We start from the raw sequence: 27748 nt of genomic DNA, 5'->3' as shown, positions 1-27748 counted from the left end.
ATCTATCACTAAACCCCATTACTGTATCTATCACTAAACCTCATTACTGTATCTATCATTAAACCCAATTACTGTATCTATCACTAAACCCCATTACTGTATCTATCACTAAACCCCATTACCGTATCCATCACTAAACCCCATTACTGTATCTATCATTAAACCCCATTACTGTATCTATCACTAAACCCCATTACTGTATCTATCACTAAACCCCATTACTGTATCTATCACTAAACCCCATTACCGTATCCATCACTAAACCCCATTACTGTATCTATCATTAAACCCCATTACTGTATCTATCATTAAACCCCATTACTGTATCTATCACTAAACCCCATTACTGTATCTATCATTAAACCCCATTACTGTATCTATCACTAAACCCCATTACCGTATCCATCACTAAACCCCATTACTGTATCTATCATTAAACCCCATTACTGTATCTATCACTAAACCCCATTACTGTATCTATCACTAAACCCCATTACTGTATCTATCATTAAACCCCATTACTGTATCTATCATTAAACCCCATTACTGTATCTATCACTAAACCCCATTACTGTATCTATCACTAAACCCCATTACTGTATCTATCACTAAACCTTATTACTGTATCTATCACTAAACCCCATTACTGTATCTATCACTAAACCCCATTACTGTATCTATCACTAAACCCCATTACTGTATCTATCATTAAACCCCATTACTGTATCTATCATTAAACCCCATTACTGTATCTATCACTAAACCCCATTACTGTATCTATCACTAAACCCCATTACTGTATCTATCACTAAACCCCATTACTGTATCTATCACTAAACCCCATTACTGTATCTATCACTAAACCCCATTACTGTATCTATCACTAAACCCCATTACTGTATCTATCATTAAACCCCATTACTGTATCTATCACTAAACCCCATTACTGTATCTATCATTAAACCCCATTACCGTATCCATCACTAAACCCCATTACTGTATCTATCACTTAACCCCATTACTGTATCTATCACTAAACCCCATTACTGTATCTATCACTAAACCCCATTACCGTATCCATCACTAAACCCCATTACTGTATCTATCACTAAACCCCATTACTGTATCTATCACTAAACCCCATTACTGTATCTATCATTAAACCCCATTACTGTATCTATCACTAAACCCCATTACTGTATCTATCATTAAACCCCATTACTGTATCTATAATTAAACCCCATTACTGTATCCATCACTAAACCCCATTACTGTATCTATCATTAAACCCCATTACCGTATCCATCACTAAACCCCATTACTGTATCTATCACTAAACCCCATTACTGTATCTATCACTAAACCCCATTACTGTATCTATCACTAAACCCCATTACTGTATCTATCACTAAACCCCATTACTGTATCTCTCATTAAACCCCATTACTGTATCTATCACTAAACCCCATTACTGTATCTATCACTAAACCCCATTACTGTATCTATCATTAAACCCCATTACTGTATCCATCACTAAACCCCATTACTGTATCTATCACTAAACCCCATTACTGTATCTATCATTAAACCCCATTACTGTATCTATCACTAAACCCCATTACTGTATCTATCACTAAACCCCATCACTGTATCTATCATTAAACCCCATTACCGTATCTATCATTTAACCCCATTACTGTATCTATCACTAAACCCCATTACCGTATCTATCATTTAACCCCATTACTGTATCTATCACTAAACCCCATTACCGTATCTATCATTTAACCCCATTACCGTATCTATCATTAAACCCCATTACTGTATCTATCACTAAACCCCATTACTGTATCTATCACTAAACCCCATCACTGTATCTATCATTAAACCCCATTACCGTATCTATCATTTAACCCCATTACTGTATCTATCACTAAACCCCATTACCGTATCCATCACTAAACCCCATTACCGTATCCATCACTAAACCCCATTAACGTATCCATCACTAAACCCCATTACCGTATCTATCACTAAACCCCATTACCGTATCTATCACTAAACCCCATTACTGTATCTATCATTAAACCCCATTACTGTATCCATCACTAAACCCCATTACTGTATCTATCACTAAACCCATTACTGTATCTATCATTAAACCCCATTACTGTATCTATCATTAAACCCCATTACTGTATCTATCATTAAACCCCATTACTGTATCTATCACTAAACCTCATTACTGTATCTATCACTAAACCCCATTACCGTATCTATCATTAAACCCCATTACTGTATCTATCACTAAACCCCATTACTGTATCTATCACTAAACCCCATTACTGTATCTATCACTAAACCCCATTACTGTATCTATCATTAAACCCCATTACTGTATCTATCACTAAACCCCATTACCGTATCTATCATTAAACCCCATTACTGTATCTATCACTAAACCCCATTACTGTATATATCACTAAACCCCATTACTGTATCTATCATTAAACCCCATTACTGTATCTATCATTAAACCCCATTACTGTATCTATCATTAAACCCCATTACTGTATCTATCACTAAACCCCATTACTGTATCTATCATTAAACCCCATTACTGTATCTATCACTAAATGTATTCAAAGAAAGCTGATCTGGGATTATTGTCTAACCTGGTTGCAGTCATAGCGTTGCCTGGTTTTGCGCCGCGTTCGCAGTGACAGCACAACATATACAAACGCATTATCAATGGCAACCAACTCCAGCTGCGGAGATTTCAGTGGAGGGATATCCCAGCACATGCAGCCAGTTGATATAATTCATGGGTGATGGAATTACCAAGGCTGGATTGTAAATTGCAGATTGTCGCTGTGACTGAGAAAGGGGGAGTGGAATGGAGAATAGCTAAGGTTTAATCTTTACATTATTGTGTAAATTATAATATCCCTGTGTAGTTATTAATACTGAGAAATTGTGACAATGTTGATACATTTGTTTTGCAAAAAAATATAATCTTGGTAAGTAGTGAAATCAAAACACCATTTCTGTTAGTGAATTGTCATTAAAGTGGCAATGTCATGGGGTTTTATTTCACCCTTTTCCTTCCTTTGTGCTCCTTCTGTGTTACCGATTATACACCCCTCCACTGCCACTTGCCTTTTATTTATATCTTTTCTTGCTCTGGCTTGTAAAGTTTGGGTGCCGCCATTTTGTTTTTCTATGTCTTTGACAGGGATAGGTAACCTTCGGCATTCTGAATGTTGTGGACTCCATCTCCCATGATTGTTTGCTGGCATTATGGCTATGCGAACATTATTGGTGATGTAGTCCACAACATATGGAGTGCCCCAAAGGTTGCAGTTTGCCTTCTTTTGACGGATGAATTTTGAGTAAATTTTCTTAGCAATCTGCAATGGAACCTTGATTAAGCTTCGCTCATTGCTAAAGAACACGCTTCCCATAAGTAGACATAGTCTCTGCTTTATCTTATATACACTGCTCAAAAAAATAAAGGGAACACTTAAACAACACAATGTAACTCCAAGTCAATCACACTTCTGTGAAATCAAACTGTCCACTTAGGAAGTGATAATCAATTTCACATGCTGTTGTGCAAATGGGATAGACAACAGGTGGAAATTATAGGCAATTAGCAAGACTCCCCCAATAAAGGAGTGGTTCTGCAGGTGGTGACCACAGACCACTTCTCCGTTTCTAGGGTTCCTGGCTGATGTTTTGGTCACTTTTGAATGCTGGCAGTGCTTTCACTCTAGTGGTAGCATGAGACGGAGTCTAAAACCCACACAAGTGGCTCAGGTAGAGCAGCTCATCCAGGATGGCACATCAATGCGAGCTGTTGAAAGAAGGGTTGCTGTGTCTGTCAGCGTAGTGTCCAGAGCATGGAGACAGGCCAGTACATCAGGAGACGTGGAGGAGGCCGTAGGATGGAAACAACCCAGCAGCAGGACCGCTACCTCCGCCTTTGTGCAAGGAGGATCAGGAGGAGCACTGCCAGAGCCCTGCAAAATGACCTCCAGCAGGCCACAAATGTGCATGTGTCTGCTCAAACGGTCAGAAACAGACTCCATGAGGGTGGTATGAGGGCCCGACGTCCACAGGTGGGGGTTGTGCTTACAGCCCAAGACCGTGCAGGATATTTGGCATTTGCCAGAGAACACCAAGATTGGCCAATTTTCCACTGGCGCCCTGTGCTCTTCACAGATGAAAGCAGGTTCACACTGAGCACATGTGACAGACGTGACAGAGTCTGGAGACCCCATGGAGAACGTTCTGCTGCCTGCAACATCCTCCAGCATGACCGGTTTGGCAGTGGGTCAGTAATGGTGTGGGGTGGCATTTTTTGGAGGGGCCGCACAGCCCTCCATGTGCTCGCCAGAGGTAGCCTGACTGCCATTAGGTACCGAGATGAGATCCTCAGACCCTTTGTGATACCATATGCTGGTGCGGTTGGCCCTGGGTTCCTCCTAATGCAAGACACTGCTAGACCTCATGTGGCTGGAGTGTGCCAGCAGTTCCTGCAAGATGAAGGCATTGATGCTATGGACTGGCCCGTCCGTTCCCCAGACCTGAATCCAATTGAGCACATCTGGGACATCATGTCTCGCGCCATCCAACAACCTCACGTTGCACCACAGACTGTCCAGGAGTTGGCAGATGCTTTAGTCCAGGTCTGGGAGGAGATCCCTTAGGAGACCATACGCCACCTCATCAGGAGCATGCACAGGCGTTGTAGGGAGGTCATACAGGCACGTGGAGGCCACACACACTACTGAGCCTCATTTTGACTTGTTTTAAGGACATTACATAAAAGGATCAACCTGTAGTGTGTTTTTCCACTTTAATTTTGAGTGTAACTCCAAATCCAGACCTCCATGGGTTGAAAAATTTGATTTACATTTTTAAAATTTTGTTGTCAGCACATTCAACTATGCAAAGAACAAAGTATTTCAGAAGAATATTTAATTCATTCAGATCTAGGATGTGTTATTTTTGTGTTCCCTTTATTTTTTTGAGCAGTGTATAACTGCTTATAACTAAAAATGAATGTGAATTGAGGGGAGAAACAGATTAATTTAAAAACAAAACCTGTAAAATGACAGAATTACTTTAAAGAACATTGGCAACATAACGGCTACACTGAGCTGTAACAATCCTCCAAATTGTAATAGTAGACAGTCCAGGGATTGATTCTATGGTTTTCCATATCCGGATATAATTACGCAATGAGATGCCTCTGATTGCACCATTTTGCCAAGTCAGCGTGCATGCACTCAGTCTGAGCTGGTGAGGGGAGAGGGCGATTTGGAGGGTTGATTTAACACACACACACACACAAATAAAGACCATTTACAATTTGCGGAGGAAGCACACAGTGGAAGGGGGAGGCAAACAAGGGGAGGATTATTACGTCCGTTGGCAGTGTGCAGTGTTATTTGTGTAATACACTGTGTATTTGGTAGATTCACTTAAAAAGGGTTACGCCAACTGTTGTGAAGTGGTCATGGTGCTTGGATTCTGAATGCGCATCATTTTGCTATAAAAACTCTGCATGTGTAGCGTTTAAGGCAAAAAAAGTACCCAACCACTAAACAACACAACAGCAAATAGCAAACCTACTAAACAGTGTGCCCTCTACAAACACCAATACAATAGTATGAATACAAAGGAGAAGTAGGGATGCAAAATGAAAGATAAGCACTTCTAAGGTGCAGATATAAAAATATATACAACCTTGTAATGATGAAGTGAGCGATATCTATATAGAAATAAATAAATCGCATATAGTGTATTACAGAACCAAAATGTATTAACACGCAAGAAGATTATAGTAACTCACAAGATTGTGATGTAAAACAGGCCCATCATCCTCAGTCAGGCAGGATCTTCAATATATGAAGTAAACAGATTCTTAAAAGGATCCAAGTAAAACAGCATAATCCCTGAGGAAGTCGACTAGACGAAACGCGTCGGATTACATCACTTGGGGACTTACTTTGATGCTGTTGATACCACCTGAGTGTGGTTTTTATGCTGTTTTACTTGGATCCTTTTAAGAATCTGTTTACTTCATATATTGAAGATCCTGCCTGACTGAGGATGATGGGCCTGTTTTACATCACAATCTTGTGAGTTACTATAATCTTCTTGCGTGTTAATACATTTTGGTTCTGTAATACACTATATGCGATTTATTTATTTCTATATAGATATCGCTCACTTCATCATTACAAGGTTGTATATATTTTTATATCTGCACCTTAGAAGTGCTTATCTTTCATTTTGCATCCCTACTTCTCCTTTGTATTCATACTATGTGTAGCGTTTAAGCCCTCTATTCTTGGAGGTGTAACTCCACCTCTGGCAGTATATGTGGGTTGTCATTCACCAGCCTTGAACAAAATCTCCGGGGAGGCTGATGTCTGTTCTGTGCATGTTTGGCGTCTGCTGTCAACACGTACAGCATGAGGGCGACAGACAGCCTGTGGCAGCTCATCAATGACCCTTACCATCTGTGCCGCCCATCAACCCCCTCAGCTCGCTCTCCCTGACATCCAACCCCTCAAGCAAGCAGTAGGGATTTTAGGGTAGTAGCAGTGGGCTGAGGTAAAACTTGGCCTTGACCCTGTAATGGAGGTGAGTTTTAGCTATTTTCTTTTCTTGCGATGGAGCAGAATACGAAGGGTTACTGTGACCAGAAACAGTGTTTTTTGGTTTGAGTAACCCTTTTATACAGAACAGACAAATACACAACACCAGAAACCTGCCTGTAAGACAAAATAATAGTAAAAATGTAAACAACATGTTTTAAATCAGGTAAACTCCTAATCATCATTTCCTAATTTCAGTATTCTCCGGTGGTAGGACCTCACGTTTGAGCCCCTTAGACAGACGTCTGAACTTGTGCGGTAAGTGTTTGTATGTTATTGTTTTTACACGCATGATGTGTGCGTGTCGGATTATACAGAGCAGTTTAATACCAACCTTGATCACTGTTCCATTTTCATAGAATAGTTAAGTATAGTGGCCACTCGTGTTTGGTCCTGCGGCTGCCCTGACCCCCATGTCCAGAATATCGCGCAGATATATAAAAAAAAATGTGGAATAAGTAGATAAAGTGATATAGCAGACGGTTCTTTTTAAAAAGGTGAAACCTAGGATTCAGACTATTGTTTACCGGCCCTTACTGCATGATAATGCATCTCAATTTTTACAACCCGTGAACAAAGTGACCAGGTGCTTGTATCCGACAAATATACACACATTGCTCTTCTTCATAATCCTCTGTCATCAGGCCTCATCCGTTAGTATTTCAGTTATCTGCACCCCTGCCAGCACCCAGCCATTCCTCTATTCATGCATTTATTGTATCTCTCGCATGTTTTTGTTTAATATTCATTTCAATTCTCGTTTCATACCATAGAGCTGGATTCACGCTGCACAGATCACAAGGATAGTCGCATACACAGTGTTGTTCAGACAGAATGACCGTGATGCAGTCATCAAGCATGATTGCCATGCAAACTGCTAAAAAATAGACTTACCATAGCACGCTGTACATGAAATATACTTGTTTTATATGCTGCTTATATACTGACTCTGCACGTACAGAGTGTCCTAAAATAATGTTTACACTATTTAAATGTTAATAACCGAAACATAAAAATAACAGGAAGCATGAAATTTTGTTATGTCATATACCTTAAAGTTAAAGGTGTTCAAAATGGCCGCCATTGGCAGCAATAGATTGTCTGCAACACCGTGGAACAGATTGACAAACATTAGATATTGTTTCCTTGGGAATGGAATCACAGACCGTCACAATCGTGTCTTCTCAAGGCATCAAGAGTCGGTGGCTTTGTGGCGAACACAATGTTCTTCATATTTCCCCACAGGTAGAAATCTAACGGTGGTAGAGGAAATCTGTCCTCCGTCATCTATGCACCTCACATTCTCACCTCAATCACATTCTCACATTTCCAAAAACACTTAAAAATCCACTTATGTAGCTCGAAAGAAAACTTGTTTACTTCTGTCATTTTGTCCAGTACAGTTATGCCCTTCGCACAGCAACTGAAAAACAGCAGAATAACTACACGCGCTCGCACACACTCAACGTAGTCATTACAGCGCTAAATACAACCTGTCCAAACACGGTATCTTTCAAAGGTTCTCTGATATTGAACTCTCAAATAGTGTAAATATTATGCTCACAAGTAGTGAACATTCTAACCCACACATACACTGCACTCTGTAGCACTAAAGATTATCCATGATATACACCGCACTGTGCATACAAACTGGACTTCACTCATTTGTGTTGGTAAATGGCACAGATTAAAGGCAGTTGTGATGTATTTGTATGTCTTACCTTGGGACATACCGTCACAGCTCTCTAAGACTAGACTCCTCACATAAGACTGAATGGTTTGGAAACTGCATGCCATCAGTGAGCTTGTTTATTATTCTCTCAATTCCAGTCACAGCAGTTCTAATTCTTTACCCAAACTGTATATCAGCCTCATTTGTTCACCCCTCACCAACACGTGCTTTAATTATCTCCACCATGATAGGCCTTACCCTTGTATGACATCATCACACTTCTTCTATGTTGTGCCTCCATTTAATTTCTCTTGTTACAACCTCCCCATTTTATCACTTCCTGTATGTCACATATCCCCTCCTCTTCATATCACATGCCTTATTACATCACTCCCCATTATAACTTTTTCCTTCATCTTACAACATGCATATCTCAATTTCCCCCATCATGTTGCAACTCCGCTGCCTATTTATATAAATTTGGCCTCGTTAAAGCCCCTCGTTTTATCTCACTTCAGTCATAGTTTAACTTTTATGATTTGTGGCCTCATCTTTCATATTACATCCCCCCGATCTTGTTGCTTATTGTATGTCCTTCATTTCCCTGCTTTTCAATTTCCATTCGTCATATATCCCAACTAACACCCTACCCACCCTAGCTTTGTGGTTGTGTGTTGTGTGGGTGCAGTGGGGTCCCCTCTTGGTCCCCTCCCCAGACTTGTTACTTCTATACGGAGCATGGCTAAGTAAATCTGTAGGGAGACTTATTGATATGATTACTAAGACAATATCTGGTAACTCAGAAAGTCCCTTGGCGTGCCTGTCCTATTTTTTGTAAAATGGAGGTGTGTACGGTGCCGTATAGCACTTGTGCTACAGTGGCTTTGTAACATTGTATTTGTGGGTATGTGGTGTGACAGAGTGTTGGGGATGGTGGTCAGGGGTGTATATCTGGCACCCAGACTTTTGCACAGCCACTAACTATCCTGACATGTGGGTAAGCACATGCAGCCCCAGGGAAAGTTAAGTTTAAATGTAGTTTTTTTTTCCCTCTGTTGTTATTTGGGTCCCTGGGGGTGGAGTATTCGGAAGAGCAGGGTGGGCCGATTCTCCACCCACTGTCAGAGTGGTTGTGCATGAGTCCAGCCCAGGTTTTATAAGGAGTTCTAGCTCACTGCCTAACGAGGTCATTAGCCTCACCTGTAGGGGCTGTGAGCAGCTATATAACTGCAGTATTGTGTATGATTCCTATTAATGGGGGCTGCTTGTGGAGTGTACAGTATCTGGAATATATTGTGTGGCTGCGTGTAGTATTGCATGTGAGTGCTTTCTTGTGGGGTTGTGTGCGTGTATGTGGATTGTCAGTTGTATTGTGCTTGTGTGTGGACTGTTTATATTAATTGTATAAGCGGGAGGCTTTCTTCTGCAGCTCTGTGTATAGCTAGCAGTGTGGGTGGCTTCCCTGGGGTCCAATGGGGACCCCGCTGGCCAGGTACAGGTAGAGGGAAGGTGTTACAATAGCTGCTGCGGGCTGCTCTACTCCTGTGCGGATTCCCATCCACAAGTGCTGGGAGGAGGTAATCTGAGATCCCCCCCTCTAAGTTCTGTCATGTGTTAATTGAGGACTGCCCTCACTATCTGCAATGTCTTCTCATATTGGACTAGCAGATATCCGAGGTTCCATTGGAACTCCTGATAGGCCGGAACATGTTTGTGTCCGGCAGGCTCGAGTGCCGTGCAATGCATTGAGGGACGAGCCTTTACATGGGAGATGTACCAGAATTTTTTATATTATATTACTTATTCCAATATAGAACAAATATGAATTTGTGAGAGTTGTAAAAAATAAAATCAATGTTGACATCTTTATCCTGTAACTGGGTGCCTCCATTTCAGCTCCCCAATAGTCATTGCTATAAGATCTGTGTTTTGTTCCTGGCAGTCAGGGGAAGCATACAAATATAAAGAGAAATTAAACACGGTTTCTAACTTTCCTCTCCACTTGGCTTTGCCATGCCTGAACTGGATTATGATGTCATTTGATACCATTTTCATATTCATTTCACATTAATTATAAAGGTTACCACAAGTTCTGGGTGATGTTTATATTCCAGAGAAGGGACAGTTTCCCCTTGCTTTTATTGCCGTGTCATTGTAACCGAAGACCCGATACATCGTGATTTGTTATAATGAATCTCACCATTTATTATTTCTACGCTGTAAGCTGTGGCCACGCATATAACCCAGATCACCAGCTGGTAAATCTACTTTCATTAAACGAGGGACATAGAGGTCAGGTTTTCACAGTAGTAGAACTGATCACGTTTCTAACATATTATCAACAAGTCATCTATAGGAGTTGGTCTACATTCATGAAAAAAAGAATATTTTAAAGTAAGATTTTAGGTAAAAAAAAATTATCCTTTGAAAATCTGTTTGTTTGTTTTTCTCTCTCTGCAGCTGCAGTAATTATATCAGGTAAAGTACCATTAGATTTGTGCCTTATGAGATAAACCCAGTGTGATTTTATTCCGTCCTGACCTCCCTCCCTACTGCTCTCTACTCTGGCAGTTATAGGGATGTTCGTTATTTCAGTTTGATAGAGATGCGATTAATGTTTTCCAATACAAAGAGCAGAAAACCAATCATTTATCAGGATTTTTACACACCCAGGTCATGGTTTGTTCATTAAAGGAACACGCTACACCGCTAAAGCACACCGGCTTGCCGAAGTTCTTTATGTTTGAAGAGTGCCCCCTTTTATTTATTTATTCTTTTCATTTTATAAAAAAGTGCAAATTTCAGTAGAAATCTGCATTTTTAGGAATTAGCCTTGTTATTCCTGCCTGGCTGTCAAGCAGACACCTGTCCTGTTACTTCCTGGTTCGGTTAGCTCAGTGGAGCTAAACCCAAGAGGCAGCAATTGCTCAGAGCACCTGCCTTGCACAGACTTCTCATTGTGCTGCATTGGGAAGTCTGTGATTGGACAGCCACAGAAAGTGTGGGCGGGCTTAGAAGGGAGGGCTGGCAAAAGCAGCAGAAAAGAGACCTGCAGGTTTTGCAATGTGTGGTTAGAAATACCCCAATGAAAACATTCATGGTTAAATGTTAACATTGGGGTATATCTACTAAATAGTGACTTGTTTGTTTTTGTTGTATATTGGGGTGGCAGTGGATTGCCTCCATTTTCTTCAGCTTAGTAGTATAACTATAGCTTTTTCTTGCCTATGTTGGCACTGAACCTCAGCTCTCCCTACCTGGCACAGTGATTGAGACCACCACCTCCTCCAGTTTATTCTGCCATGCTAAATAATGGGAGAAAACGTTTTGTCTCCTTATTATTCTTTAGTATTGGCAGTGAAGAGTAAAGACGAGAGATCGCTACCCTCAGTAGCTCTCTGCATATGAAATGGGCCAAATGGTCTTAAGATAATAAATCACACTATTGTCATAAAGTGATTCTTTCTGCTTTCCAGAAGGACCTAACCTGTTGTAAATCATGCTGCAAAATGTTATAATATTGCTCCGATATTTTTTTACATACAGTGCCGTGAAAACAAAAATCTGATATTCTGCACATATTTTCACTTTGAATTTGATCAGATCATTTAATGGATTGTAGATCCATTGGCAGAGATTTTGAGAGAAAAATGGCACTCGAATGTGGTGCTTGTTTATTGTATTTCAGAGCAAATCAGAGTCAAGAATTCAATAATGTGACACAGAAGGGACATATTTTGCTTTTTCTAGACCTCAGAAGGAACCCTGCTGGGAATCAGATCTGAGATGTAGAGAACATTGGCTGGAGCTTAATCAATGAGCTATCTCATACTCTAATAAAAATGACTATTAGTGTCTTGAATACCCTAGCAGTTTTTGGACCTGGCACTTTGACGTTTAATTTTTTTTTAAATCAAGATCTCTAAAACGCAGTTTTTAAGTTCTATTAAGGGTTCACAACAAAATCCCTAAAGCACACCAACAGTCAAGGTTTTGTCAGTGACCCCACTGAAACATAATTGAGAAAAGCTTAAACCATGGACTTTTCTGGTGTTCGTTGAGTATTGGGTTGGGAACCACTGAGCTATATCATGCCACAATCAAATTAAAACTATTTTGTGTATATCAGTGTGGAAATGGTCACATGACCAGTTAAAAGTTCTGGCGCTGCACATATTGTCCAAGTGGAGAAAGTTTAGGACTGTAGTGAGTCTACTAGGAAGGGAAGACCAGCCAACATCTCAAGTGCAAGGCGCAAGCTCATCAAGGAAGTTACAAGGAACTATAGAACAACATTTATGGATCTACAGGTTACAGATGTTCATGACTCCACCATTAGAGGGTCCTGGGAAAAAACATGGATGGGATTCATTGCAGGGTGCAAATACTTGGCTCCAGTTTGCAAAACAAAAAACATCTGGATAATTTTGAAGCATTCTGGAACAATGTTCTATGGACAAATTAGCAAAAAGTGTAAGTTTTCCATCACACTTCTGTCTGGTCAAAAAACAAAAAAAATCGTAATGCAAGCACCATGGTGGAATTCTCACGATTTGGGGCATTTGTACTGCTGTAGGATTTGGGCAGTGTGTCCCTATTGGAAAAAAAAACATGAATTCTACTTTGTATCGAAGAGTTCCACAATAGAACTTTCGCCATCTGTCTATAATTTGAAGCCATCGGGGTCATGCACGAAGATAGTGATCACAGACAAACAAGTCTATCTGAGAAAAGGTATAGAACAAAAAGGGTTTGGAACAGAATAGTCCATGTCCAAAACAAATACCACTGAGATGTTGTGTCAAGACCTGAAACAAGCCGTTTCCTCTATGGAAACCATTTTCAGCATGTTTTGCATGGAAAAGTGTTGGCCTGAATTCTCCTTCACTACAAGAGACTTATCAGTACAACCAGAAGCAGGTGGTTGCAGTCATTTGTTTTAAAAATAGGGATACTAGTTTTTGAATCGGATTTCCTTTTTTGCATTGGGTATCTGGAGTTACAATCTTTCATATATAAAAATGTTTTTTTTTTAAAAATCAACATTTTGTTGTGCTTGTTCACTCAGACTAATTTGTATTTAGTAAGTGGATTGAAAAGAAAAACTAAAGAGAATATTAAGTATAAAGATTATGCAATACTGCAGAAAATCAGACCGGGGACGAATTTCTTTTTCACAGCACTGTAATTTTTATTTTAGGTCTTCACTTTCCGATAGTAATTTGATGGAAAATATGTAAAGTTGAAAAACGTTGTGAATGACGTTACAAACTTCATTCCGTAAGAATGCTTTTCTGTACCTTAAAACTAATATCATATTTAAATAGAAATATCACTGGTCTACACAAAATAATACCTACTGATAAAGTATTATTAAAGTAGACTTTTTCAAATTAATTTTCATTTTTTTTTTTTTACGTTTTTTTCTTTTTCTAATTGTTGAATATTATGTAATATATGATTCACTTTATCTATTTTGGATTGACTATGTTTTTAGTGCAATCTTTCATTTTATTTTTAGAGAGCATATCTAAACCAACAGCATCATGAAGAACAAGGAGCTATCTAAACAAGATCGGGATTTAGTAGTGGAGAAGTATCAATCAGGGTTGGGTTATAAAAAAATATCCCGAACTGTGAACATCCCCCGGAGTACCGTTCATTCTATTATTAAAAAATGGAAAGTGTATGGCACAACTGAGAATCTGCGTAGAGAAGGCCGTCCACCAAAAATCGGTAACCGGGTAAGAAGCCCATTAATCACTTCCACTGTGACACCTGTTACCACGTATTTCAAGTAATGAGTTAAAGTGAATTGTTTTGGTTTAGCTGAAAGTAATTTTCTCAAAAATATATGCCTGGACTTTTTATTTTATTTTTGCATTAATCAGAGAAGCAGCATGGACGCTCTCTGCTAAATCTGAGATTAATGCGCCGATCTACAGCTAAGATGGTCGCAGCTGTTCATGGTTAAAATATCTCCAAAGAAATACACAGAGCTTAGCTTCATGGACAAGTGGTAAAAATAAAGGGATAACTGAACCAGTTTCTATGGAATGCTGCATGATGGGAGAGCCTTTGGAAAAGTGCAAAGAAGTTATCAGCTCTGACGAGATCAGAACATTATGGCCTGATTTAAACTACTTCATTGAAACAAATTCAAACAATGCTAAGCACCTTGTGAGCACTTTCTTCACAGTGGTGGCGGCAGCATAATGCTATGTGGATGCTTTTCATTGTAAGGAAGTGGTGATGTTTGAAAGCACAATGGATGGAGCCCTATGTAGGGTCATTCCAGAGGAAACTGTTCATATACTAGCCGGACACTGACCCTATCTATACTGCCAAAGCTAGACTGCATTGGGTTAAAAAGCAGAACCTGAATGTTTTTGGATGGCCTAGACAAAACCCAGGGTTCAGTAAGATTAATATCTCTGGCAAGACCTGAAAATCGCTTTCTACAAACTGGTCCAATTCAAGCTGATAGAGCTTGACAGATTTATAATTTGTGATTCCAAATTAACTTTAATACTAACAAACGATTTAACGCAAAAAGCTATATATGACGTAAAGTAGCGATACTGTGTGTAAGGGTATGTGGTTTATATCAGCTATATCAATGGAATTAAACAGAATGTATTGCTTTCCAGTAATTGATGTGTTAGGAAGAAAATTGAGGTTCTGCGCCTAGATATGTCGCATTGTGCCTCTTACGTGAACATTGTAATAATCTAGAACAGTTGCCTGATTAAACAAACAAAACTCAAGCCAGGTGCTTTGTCACTGATTCCATGTGCAGTATTCACATTTGAAAACATTTTTAAACCTTTAGAGTTCCCTGTGGTAGCACTTAAGGCAGCGATAACCTCAAGTAAGATGTCCCTATAAAATTACTCATCCAAGATTGAAAATATAACCCGTTTCTACATTCAGAATGCCTTTAATTCAGTAGCATTCCAGTGTCTCGATCTAAGGAAAGCTCCTTTCAGGTATTGCTACAACATTTACAGTTGCAATCAAAATGATTCAATCCCCATTGGGAATCAGGTTTATTGTCAAAATGTGCAGACTTTCAGCTGTTTGTAATGAACAAATCAAACCAAAGCAATTGAAATAGCTCAACACAACGAATGCTTCAAGTGATTTTCATAATTCAACTGAAAATGCAACTTATAATGACTTCTTTAGTCTCAAAATTATTTAACCCCGGCGGGCGGGGCCGGGCCGCCGAGCAGAGCGGTCGCAGGGACCATCAGCTCCTGCAAATGATGCCTGGAAATACAGAGTCGGACCACTAATACTACCCAAACCTGCAACCATCGATGGGTAAGGGCTGCCCGAACCGGGGAGAGGCTTGCTCCCAGAGTTTTAGTCCCCCGGAGGGGAGATCTCAGCTGCACCAGGCGGGACCTTTCCTGGCGGTGAGTGGAGTGGACGGCCGCCGCTCCACTATCCCGCCCGACGGAGCCCGAAAACCTCCTCTGTGCGGACCCGGCCCCGGTCCCCCCCCCTTCTGGGCCGGGGGGGTGATCCCGGCCCTCACGCCACGGTCAAAGCTGGAATTTGCCTGACCGCCGCGAAGGCCCAAAGCCTGAAGCCAAGATGGCGACGGTCACGAGTAACAGCATCAACGCACAGTGCCAGCAACAGCCCGCCGCACCTCATATCCTCACAAATGAGCACCAAAAGAGGCAGGGGGATGACAGGGCAACACCTCATAGATGCCAGTGCCGCCCCATGGGGGATCCACCTTTCCTACTGCCCACCTGTGGGTTGCTGGATAACTCCTAAACGGCAATGAAGCCTTACCTAAAATGGCGGCTGCCACACGCATGGTCGACAGCAGGGAGTGGGAGGTTTATGCCACTGAGCCACTGGGCTCAACAAGGTCCCAGCAGACTTTTAAAGAAACCTGACATGCCTGAGTCTGACTGCTACAACTTCCTGGGAACAAGCCCAGCACTTACCAACCGGGATCCCTCAAGCAACATCAGCTGCGGTCCTGCAAAAACCGAGACACCTACTGCAGGGCATGACCCATCTTACTCTCCTCATCCTGAATTCGGCAATGAAACCGCAAATGGCATCACAGCCTCTACCAAGCCTCCTGCCCCGCATCATCTGGAAACCACTCTGGTTAATGATGGGACTATCCTGTTTGTTGAGGGAAACACCCAAACAGGACTGTGCTATAATTATGGAGGGCATCGGTTGCCTCCTGCAAAACTACTGTCGCACACATCCAAGCCTATAGGAGCAATGCTTTAGTTTAGTTTCTGTTATTTTATTTTGTTGATAAGCCATATGCACCTATTAGTCTCCTGTTGTTGTGGGCACTTTGGGTCCCCCGGATGGGTGATACTTCCTCTAGCATGTCTGAAAGCACGGTCAAAACCACAAGTACAATTGATAGGCATTCAGAGCGTTAGACTACCATTATTTGCTTGTCTTCTCTGTTAGTAATTACCGTATTTATCGGCGTATAACACGCACTTTTTTCCCCTGAAAATAGGGGAAAAATCGTGGGTGCGTGTTATACGCCGATATCCCATAATTACTTACCTGTCCTGAAGCGTGGGCCGGCTTCACAGCGCGCACCGCGGTACAGGAACTTTAATTTAAGGTTCCGGTTTCCGGCGGGACTGAAAGGAAGTGTGCACAATAGTGTGCACACTTCCTTTCAGTCCCGCCGGAAACCGGAACCTTAAATTAAAGTTCCTGTTCCGCGGTGCACGGTGTGAAGCCGGCCCACGCTTCAGGACAGGTAAGTAATTATGGGAGGGGAGGAAAGTACACTATGGGAGGGGAGGGGAGGGGAGGGGAGGGGGAGGAAAGTACACTATGGGAGGGGAGGGGGAGGAAAGTACACTATGGGAGGGGAGGGGGAGGAAAGTACACTATGGGAGGGGAGGAGGGGAAGTACACTATGGGAGGGGAGGAGGAGGAAAGTACACTATGGGAGGGGAGGGGGAGGAAAGTACACTATGGGAGGGGAGGGGGGAGAATACTATGGGAGGGGAGGGGGGAGAATACTATGGGAGGAGGGGGGGAATACTATGGGAGGAGGGGGGAATACTATGGGAGGGGGGAGAATACTATGGAAAGGGGGGAGAATACTATGGAAAGGGGGGACACTATGGGATGAGGGGGGAATACTATGGGATGAGGGGGGGGAATACTATGGGATGAGGGGGGAAATTTCCTGGAATTTCTTTCTAAAAATGAGGTGCGTGTTATACGCCTGTGCGTGTTATACGCCGATAAATACGGTAATTGCTCTGTACTCTCCTAGCATGTTACACTATACCTTAAGCGTCAACAGAGCATGTTAACTACATCATCTCCCACTATGTCTATGAGTATGTATGGCTGAGTACCTCTCTTTTAATCGCTAATTTAGGACCTTAACGACAGCGCTGCTTTTATGGTTTGCTCTATGTCTCTAAGCTACCCGAATCTTAAAGATAGCGTAACAGGCAACCATTTCATCGCTGCGTAAGCAGACAAGTGAGATGTAACACTATCAAGTCAATTATTAGAATTCTCTTATAAGTACATTCTCTGCACAAGCCATGTTTTTCTCCTTTGTCTCTCTTCTAACTATTTCTCCATGACATGTGCATTACGCCAACATTTTGCAACTAAACGTAAACCTAAACTACTGTAATATTATAAAAAATGTGCCAGTGTACCGAATGCCATGACATGTAATACCAATGTTTGTTTACTCTACTGGATGTCGCTGTTGTGGCGCATACCGGCTATTTGTTTAACCTGTGCACGCCCAAAATAAAGAATTAAAAAAAAAAAAAAAAAAAAAAAAAAAAATTTATTTAACCCCCTGATAGAATCCCCCGCAACAGAACAAATATGCAAAACAGGTGTTGTCTCAAGCACACTTGATGCAACTAATGAAGAGTTTCATTAGTTGCTCCAGGTGTGCTTGAGCTGGAACACTTGAAATACCTGTACTGGCTAGGGGTTTGTTGAGTGTCACATTTGACTGCATGTTATAAATATGGCTAAGTCAAAAGAATGGTCCACAAAGTTAAGAGAAGAGATCATCGCACTTCACAAACAGGATACAAAAAGATAGCGAAGGTACTGAATGTTCCTAAAAACACAGTTGGAAGCATAGTTCTCAAGTTCAAAATTGAAGGAACAGTGGTTACACTACTTGGACTGGGCAGAAAAAGGAAGCCATCAATGGCTGCAGCCATATTTCTGAGATGGCAGGTTGTGAAAAACCCTTGAGTAAATGCAAAAGACCTGCAGCAAGACTGGGTGGCAGTAGGCACTGAGATTTTCGTGAACACAGTAAGGTGCAAACTAAATGCATAAGGTTTCCATGCCAGAACTCAAAGACGTTCACCACTACTGACCCAAAAGCACAAGAACAGTCGGCCCCATTATGCTCAAAATCATATAAATAAGCCATGGAAGTTTTGGGATACTTTTCTGCGGAGCGATGAAACAAAACTGGAACTTTTAGCTCAATGGATCAGTGGTATGTCTGGAGGAAGAAGAATAAAGCATAAAAGAACACTCTGCCTACAGTTGGGCATGGTGGTGGCTCGTTAATGCCCTGGGGCTGCTTTGCATCCTCTGACACTGGAAACCTGCAGTGTGTGGAAGTATGAATTCATTGAAGTATCAGGAAAACCTAGGAGAAAACATCATGCTATCTATGAGGAAGCTGCAGCTTGGACGTCATTGGGCCTACCAACAAGATCATGATCCAAAGCATATCTCAAATTCCACCAAGACTTGGTTGGAGAAGTAGTCCTCTAAAATTATACAGTGGCCATCACAGCCACCCGACTTGAAACCCATTGAAAATCTCTGGTGAGATTTGAAGAAGATGGTTGCAGCATGCAAACCCAAAAATATTACTGAACTGGAGGTCATTGCTCATGAGCAATAGGCTAAGATTCCTCTGGAATGCTGCAGGAGGCTGGTGTCTGGCTGTGCATCGCATTTGTAGCAGGTCATAATAGCAAAAGGGTGCTCTACTAGGCACTAAATATGCTTGCCTTGAAGGGGTTGAATCATTTTGAGACTGGAAAAGTCATTACAGGTTGCATTTCAGTTAAATTTGGGGAAACCACTTGAAGCATTTGTTGTATTGAGCTATTTTAATTGCTTTTTCTTTTCATTGCAAACAGCAGAAAGTCTGTACATTTTGACAATAAACATGATTTTCAATGGCGGTTGAATCATTTTGATTGCAACTGTATTTAAATATTGGTCTGGATTTTGATTAGCTATTGAGAACTGAGAATTACTTCTTTTCACACCATTACTGACGTGTTGCATGCCTTGTTACTGGTCCAGCTGACAGATGAATGGAGTGACATTTTCTAGATTCTCCCAATAATATTGTGCAAAATTGTCCAATATATGAGTCAGCAAAGCATTCCCAAAACATTGCACTCACCTCACCATACTTAATAGTTATTATAACCGTCAGATTTTTAATTTTTTTTCTAAGCATAACCTTTCTCATCAAAGCCTAAAATATTCTTGTGACTCGGATGTCCAAACAGCTTTTTTCTTAAAGTTTGTGGATCGTGATCTCTTTAGTGAACTTCAAACAATCCGTGATGTCTATTTTAAAAAGCAATGGATTTGACTTCGTATAGCTTTCTGTAAGCATCACTCTGGCTCAGTATTTTCTTTTCCCAACTGGGTCAATATTTGTTGAAACCAGGGCAAGGACGACTTTATGACTTCATCGATGATGCTCTGAGTTTCTTTTGAAGCCATTTTTTGTTGTAGTATGGGCAGTGTGAGCGTGATCTTGAACCTTCCTTGTTCATAAATTATAACCATACTGTATAACATTTGACCATGAAACTCAAAATCCTTTGCCGTGTTTTGACGTACTTTATATACACCATTGAGCAGCAAGAGCTAAATAGTCCTTAGTGATATTTTCTTTGATCTTGGCATGATGTGCTTCCATACAACTTCTCTGTGGCTTTCAAACTCTCCTGTGTTCTGATCTCTCTATAGGCTTGGGCCTCCCAAACCTAGCCTCATCGAGTTACATAAACCGATTCTATCACTTACTTTTGTAAATTTTCCCCTCTTAAGTATTCCTTGTGTTTATAATGTTGTAGAGTGTGAAATATTTTATATGAAAGGCAATTGTAAGTCTTAACTCTATATGAGATATGAGCATATTTTATGGTAGCAAGTCACAAATTTCTCAGGGGATTTAACAAAGGACAAAATATAACATTGGGGAGAAGAATTTTAAATACTCTTGTTGTACAAAGATAGATAAATGAAATAATATGCTAACCGAGGTAACAGAGAACAATACATCTGAATAATCAGAAGGCTTGTAACAGACCCACTAAGTGAGAAAATAAGACCAGGCTGGCTATGCTTTTATATCATTAATGGTCAGACTGGAAGGACCCACTGACGTTTTAATCTGCTACCAACATTTCTGTTTCTTCGTGCAACTATAGATTTTCCATACTTATCTTTGGGGTTCACAAATTTTTTCTCACCACTGTAGGTAGAGTTTGGGACGCCCCACTCTGGTAAAGCATAAAAACCCCTGTGAGCTTGGGATTGAGATTGGTGTGGAAGCACGTGATGCCACGATCAAAAGAAATCTCTGAGCACCTCCGCAATGCAGTGATTGCTGCTCATCAGTCCAAAAAGGGCTACAAAACCATTGCTAAGACTTTGGGGCTGCACCTATCCACTGTCAGAGCAATTGTTTACAAATGGAGAAGGTTCAACACCACAGCCACTCTACCCAGGAGTGGTCGCCCTGCCAAAATGTCTCAGAAAGCAATCCAGCAAATCCTCATCAACGAAGTCACAAACAACCACAGGGTATCTTCAGAGGATACGCAGGTCAGTCTCACCATAGCTAATGTGACTGTTCAAGACGGAGCAATCCAAAAATGGTTCAGAAGACAATTTGACCTGTTAGTTGTATTCCGATTGGCTTCAAGGTGTTTTTTATACTGATCTGAATATGCCATAATTTTGTCAATGGCCAATCAGTATACAAACGAGAATAAGGTAATGGCCAAACCACTGACTTCTTAAAATGAGAGAATAAAATGAACTATTTCATAACACAAATATATTTTAACTGTATATATTTGCCTTAAATTAAACATTTATTAATTTTTGTCACACATGCCACACACCAGTATATCATAGCATTCCAAAGACGCAAGGTAATCAAAACTAACTCATGTGTTAAGCTAAGGCAAATCACATAGAATCTGTTTTCTACAAACTATAAAGCCATTATATACAAAAGGGCTCATAATTTAAATAATTTGCTATTGGTCATAATGTGAATGCTGGGAACGTACAAGGCAACTCAGTCACCATGCACCCATATGCTTCTAACTTCCCATCTTGTTGGTAGATGCAAGAGGTTTAAAGATGCCTGGGGAGTGCTTAATATTTACAGACATTACAACTACTCTGCAAAAGTTAAAAACACCAGAAACGATTAAATGGAAATTACTTTTGAGCTAAACATATGCAAGGAATTTGGCAAGAACAAAGTATATCTAAACTGTAATCATGTAGATCATGATTTACAATGTAATCACATAGAAGCTAGGGCGACTGGTCAGATTTATACACTTTAAAGGGATCTTCTAAGCACCAAAACAACTGTAGCCTAATGAAGTTAAAACACTTTATGCAGTCCTAGTAACACCTCCCCTGACTGTGACTCACACAGCCTGCATGAAAAAAATGGCTTAATTTTAAATCAGATGTTTATATCCTGCTCTGTAAATTGAACTTTATTCACACTCAGGAAGCTCCTACAGGCTCTAGTTGGCTGATAAGGAAGTTTAAACATTACATTTCTCTTTGCAGGAAGTGTTGTAGGAAAGCTGCGTAAGTCACATGCGGGTGATGTATACACAAAGTGATTAAACTCCTAAATGGCAGAGAATTAAGCAGTGACACTGCAGGCGTATGATCTATATACTAAAACCACCTCATTGAGCTAAAGCTGTTTTGGTGCATAGAGAATCCCTTTGACCCGCCACCTAAATCGGTAATGTAGTGTGGGGAAAAAACACTGCCCTGAGAGCGAGATTAGGGGGCACATCCCATATGGGTAAATTTCGCTTCGCCAATGTTGAATTTCTGAGACCATCTGATTGAAATAGCGTAATTTTCCGCTGATAATTTACAGAAGTGCCTCTAGTGGATGTTATATTGACAGACACTGGAGGCAGGTTAGCCCTGCAAGTAAAACATTTCCCTTTAACCCCTTAAGGACACACAACATGTGTGACATGTCATGATTCCCTTTTATTCCAGAAGTTTGGTCCTTAAGGGGTTAAAGTGTGAGAATGTATAATCTCTAGAGGATGAAGTTAAACAAGGTGATGTAACATTGACGCATTTTTTTAAAATGATTTGATTCTCATATCTTAAATGTATTATTTATTTTAGAATAATATAAGTTTCTCTTATCTTTCATTTTAGGACCAGAACATGCCTAAGTGCATTGTCAAAGATTGCCCCCATAAAACTGGAAGGAAGCCCGAACGCCCTACTGTTGTGTTTCATGCCTTCCCAAATAATCTTGATAAAATAAAACAGTGGCTGTTGCAGACCAGACAAGACTTTGGAGACCTTGAAACATTTGCCATTGAGGTCCTTGAAGGGAAAAAGAGTGAAAAGCATTGCTTATGCTCAGAGCATTTCACAAGTGACTGCTACATTTACCAAGGCAGCAAAGTCCTCCTCAGCCGTGACGCTATACCCACCATATTCCCTGGGGGAGAAAAAAGTGGCACCACAGAAGAATGTGAGGTTGGACCTCCACGTAAAAGATACAGAAGTGGCACCCCAGAAGAATGCTCGATATTCATAGACGCTTTAGGAATACCATCACACACTAGGCATGAAGATGCAAGCACGCAAACAGATCCTCATTTTGGACATAAAGATGTTGGAACAAAGACCAGTGCTACGCTTGGAAAAAAGCATGCAAGCACGCAAACAAAAGGGATTTAATTCACAACTTCGAAATGTGTGTCCTTGGGTGACAATACAGGATCCAGTAAGGCTGAGAACAGTGGTCCTGTTATTGTCAGATAATAGTGACATCAATGTCCTAGTCACAGAATCCCTCTCCGGTCAGCTGGTAAATGTTCTCAAGGTCCTCCTAGTGAAGTCATCTGTTATCATGTGCAGGGGAAGTGTTGGGTGACTTAAGATGGGGTGAAATTTTAAATATTCTAGAGGACATGTTTTGAAATGACCATGTCAGATAACGTCAAAGTGTTTGGATAAAGTCTTAAAAATCTCAAACTTTCTTCACAATCTTCAGTTTGAATTGGAGCAAAATTCCTTAAAGGAGCACTATATGGTCAGGAATACAAATATATAATCCTGACCCTATAGTGTTAAAAACACTGTTTAGGTGGCTGGCCTCCCCCTCCACCTTAAAATGGTAATAAACTTACGTTTATTACAGCACCTTGCAGGTCTGCCGGCATTTGGCTCCACCCTTGATCCGCCTCCTTGGCTGAGAATTGGTAAGCATTGGATTGGCTGAGATAGTCAATTCTGATGGCGCTCTGACCCAGGAAGCACTTCTAGTGGCTGAGTCTGAGTCTGCCAGTGGAGGTGTCCCTAAGCTGTAATGTAATTTCTTTGAAAAGGCAATGTTTACAGCAAAAATTCTGCAGGCACTGAGTATACACACTAGAACCAGTACATTAAGCTGTAGTTTTTCTGGTGACGATAGTATCCCTTTAAATTGAGACATAAATTAATGCTTTTTGGTGGAGAGAAAAAAAAAGTGGTTACTGATTGTTAGTATATTCAGATTTTCCAAAATCCGGTTTTGCTCATTTGAAATTCCCTCGTTACTTTTTTTTTAATTTTTTTAATTTTTTTTATTAAATTCTTTATTTTTGTAGTGCTTTGCAAATTCTACAATTTAACAGAGACATTGCAATTGATATCAGAAAATGTTAACTGGCAGAGCACATTACATGTCTTATTAACTGCACTTTTTCTGAAATTAAATTATAACATCAAGATATTCGTGCTTGTGAAACGTATGGTAGGTGATGGTAGGTTGCTAAACACAGGCTAAGCATGCTGAGAGAGGTTAGAAAGGCACTTCAGAACTTTTACACATTTTGTTCCTAAATACAAGCCTATCCTTCCTATCTAACCAAGGAGATGGGATGTCGATTTAACCTTCTCAGGTGTAAGAGGGTACCCTTAAACTTATATACATGAGACATAATGAGGAATAATGAGGAATTGTCTGCTGAGTTGGCTTGAAAAAGAGGTAGTCTAGGCTGATAATACACACCACAGTTTAAATATGGGTATTCTGGCCAAATGTTATATATCGTGTATTAATTAGCATGGGGTACCCTGAAGATTGTAAACATGACGCCCAATGAGCTTAAGTAACTTATTTCACCATGGCATTTAGTGCACTTGCATATTTTTAAGGTGTAACAGACAGACAAAGTATGAGGCTGGTCAAACATAGACTATATAGCAGGGGGTCCAGTACAAGATAACAGTATGATTGGTCCTAGGAAGGATTAACAATATATGTGTACCATTAGTGTGGCTGACAGCATTTAGATCGTTCTCTAGACTGTGTAACTAACAGGATATATTTAACGCTGGAACTTGTATTGGTATGTCTGTGGTAACACATCTATTCTTTGTACATTGATGACAGTGCTAGTAATTCGTATGGCTATTGGTACATACGATTTAATTATAGCTTTGGTTAGTATGGTTGAACATGAAAGTAGATTATATGTTGAAGTTAGGTATGTTATGTCTCTGAGGGTATCACCCTGTTTAATCGATGCTTCCGGCGGCTCCACGGCAGGTAAGGGTCAACAGCGTGGTGGTCTCTCGTAAGGGTGCAGTCTGTTGGTTAGCCAGGAGACTAGGGTCCTCCGAGGTGTGGTGCAAGGTGGTGTCTGGGGAGGCTTGTTGCCTCTCTCCATTCTGGGTTCGTCTAGGTCTCCGCGATATCAGCCGGGTATGAGGCGAGTGTAAGGTCGGCTTCATTGCAGGGTTGCCCCGCTTGTCGGCAAGAGTGGTTGTTTCTGGAGGGAATAGTCTCCGTGTTGTGCTCCGTCCCCTCAGTGTAGCTTTTGTCGGTAGTGTGGATGGGGCACACCCCGCCCCCGGTTTGGTCAGCTGCAGGGACCGGTGTGGGTCGCCCCGCTCGTCTTCCTCGTGAGGATGGAGGGCTGTGGGTCCATCGGGCTTGAGCCCGGGAGCTGCATTGGGAGCTGTTGGTGTGGATAGAGAGCAAGATGCTCCTCTGTTTCTTGAGCACATGGCAGCTGCCATTTTAGTTGCTGTGCTCGGGCCACCGACCATTGTGGTGTTGTCGCCGTGCTCTGGTTGTGGCGCTGTGGTCGGGGCTGTCGGGTGAGGACCGGGATAACCCCCACCCGGTCCATGGGGGGGGGGGGGACTGGGTCCGGTCCACTCAAAGCTGGGCCTCAGGCTGGGCGCTGATGGTAGGATAGCGGGGCAGCGGCCGTCCGCCCCACTCACCACCGGAGAAGGCCCCGACTGCCACATTGATGGTTTCTCCTCCAGTGGACTGCAGCTCAGCGAGCCAGCCTCTCCCTGGATCCAGAGGGTCCCCTGCACTGAGGTTCGTCGCTGCTTATTTGCTTTTAGGCTGTGAATCACGTTTTAATGCCTTAATCTTAGAAATTTTGCTGGAGCCGATCTTGCTTGCGGCCATCCAGCTTGGCGGTCCGGACCCGCCCCCCATGTTACTTTTTATTGTTAATTCTAGTTATGTTTCACCATTACTCTTTAAATTTGTTAATGAAGTTTCTTTTCACCACATTTTACTGTTTAGTAAAAGACCCTGTTGGTGTAATTTTAACCATGATAAACCTGGGAAACCGGGTAGAGAAGGCAGCAATATCAGGAGGTAAGATCATTCAGCCCCTTGGGAAGGTGAAGCTGCTGTGAATCGGACATTATAAACAATACGTGGCGAAAAAATTGTTCAACCAAGAAATGTTTGGGATAATGGCCTTGTGGTGCAAAAATGCTACTTCTATCGTATTGAAATGTCATGAACCTCACCAGAATGAGCTTGTCCTATATAAGGAAAGGCCACTTATCTATCATTTCTTCATAGTTCCACTTTAATATTAGCCCCTGATTGCTATTCCCTGATCTGGACCGTATGCACTGCTTAGCCGCACAGGATGTTTGGTTATATACAGACTGGTTCAGGGTTTGCCACCTTAAAATGGTCTATAGAAGCGGTCAGCTGATTTTATATCAGGCCTGTTCCAAAAGGGCTACGAAAAATGGTTCAGTCTTTATAGTATCTACCACCATCAGCCTATCTTGAAACAAGATTAATTAAAGGGCAACTGTCACCTCTATTATTATATATTTTTTAATTCTAATTACATCAAGTTTTGAAAGAAGATTTTTTTTTTGTTTTTTTTAAATGAAGTATATGGGGGGAAAAAAAGAGAAAAACCCTTCGCTCCAATGAGTAGATGACCGGATCCTTCAGCCATATACATGCACTTTGGGTCAGTGTTTGAAACTCAGTCTCTATGGTCTTCTATGTTCCTGTGTAGGGAGTGAAGAACCAAAGAGACTACGTTTTCAAATTACTTTATATACAATAAAACAAAAATCGATTTCCTTTTAAAACTGGATGAAATGATTATTATATTTAAAAAATAGTGTGAGCTTACTGCTGTCTTTTATCTCTGGTCCAGTAATAACCAATATTGTCTGTGTACAATGTGGTACATTTTATGAAAATATTGAACTATTTAACATGACGCATATTCTGTCCTCTTATTTGTTTATTACGCGTCTATCGTGTTTTTTTATTTTTTTTTACTACAAATCACTCCAGGACGAGCCTTGTATAATGACCAGGAATTTGGTAAGTCTCGTGGTACAAAGTCAAACTGTTTCATAATAATAATCTACCACATCAGATTGTTTGTATGAATGCGATACAATATTCCTACTAGCCGTGTGTTGGTTTAATGGCACTCTGTAGGTAGCCTCTCTTAACTCTGCATATTATTGTTATTGGAGAGGTCTGGCTTCGATCATTTGACAAACCAGGAGCCATATCTCTTAGTAACTTGTTACCAGCTAACTTTTGAATATCACATATGAATACACGGTAAGCATATCTTCTTGACCTGTAAATATGTTTGTCATTTGTTAATATATGTATTAGACTTTAATTCCCTTTGATGTGAACTACAGCCTAGGATGTTTTCTAATAAGTGAGTTAGTCAGAATACCTAACCACAACTAAAGTGACTGAAAATTAGAAAAAACCCAATTGAAATGGAACCTTTATCAATGTTCACCTAAAACAGTATATTGACGAAAA

General features: G+C 40.9%; 1 protein-coding gene across 8 annotated transcripts in view; it reads left to right on the top strand.

Annotated features, from left to right (window-relative positions):
- LOC134574588 (uncharacterized) overlaps window positions 1-24151 on the top strand; it is a 32784-nt gene extending 8633 nt beyond the window's left edge. The window contains exons 2-6 of one of the 8 annotated variants that reach the window (XM_063433715.1): window positions 6886-6929; window positions 10804-10821; window positions 13865-14087; window positions 20873-21219; window positions 22834-24151. In XM_063433715.1, coding sequence (XP_063289785.1) covers window positions 20953-21219; window positions 22834-23367 — 801 coding nt within the window. In that variant the 5' untranslated portion in view covers window positions 6886-6929; window positions 10804-10821; window positions 13865-14087; window positions 20873-20952 and the 3' untranslated portion in view covers window positions 23368-24151. The remainder of the gene's footprint in view (window positions 1-6885; window positions 6930-10803; window positions 10822-13864; window positions 14088-20872; window positions 21220-22833) is intronic. The other 7 variants (XM_063433716.1, XM_063433717.1, XM_063433720.1 and 4 more) reach the window with 7 other exon arrangements.
- Window positions 24152-27748: the final 3597 nt, after the last annotated feature.

Source organism: Pelobates fuscus, chromosome 10 (assembly GCF_036172605.1).
Source record: "Pelobates fuscus isolate aPelFus1 chromosome 10, aPelFus1.pri, whole genome shotgun sequence".
Taxonomy (NCBI): Eukaryota; Metazoa; Chordata; class Amphibia; order Anura; family Pelobatidae; genus Pelobates; species Pelobates fuscus.
Note: the sequence above shows the minus strand (reverse complement) of the source record. Positions and strands in the feature narration are given on the sequence as shown.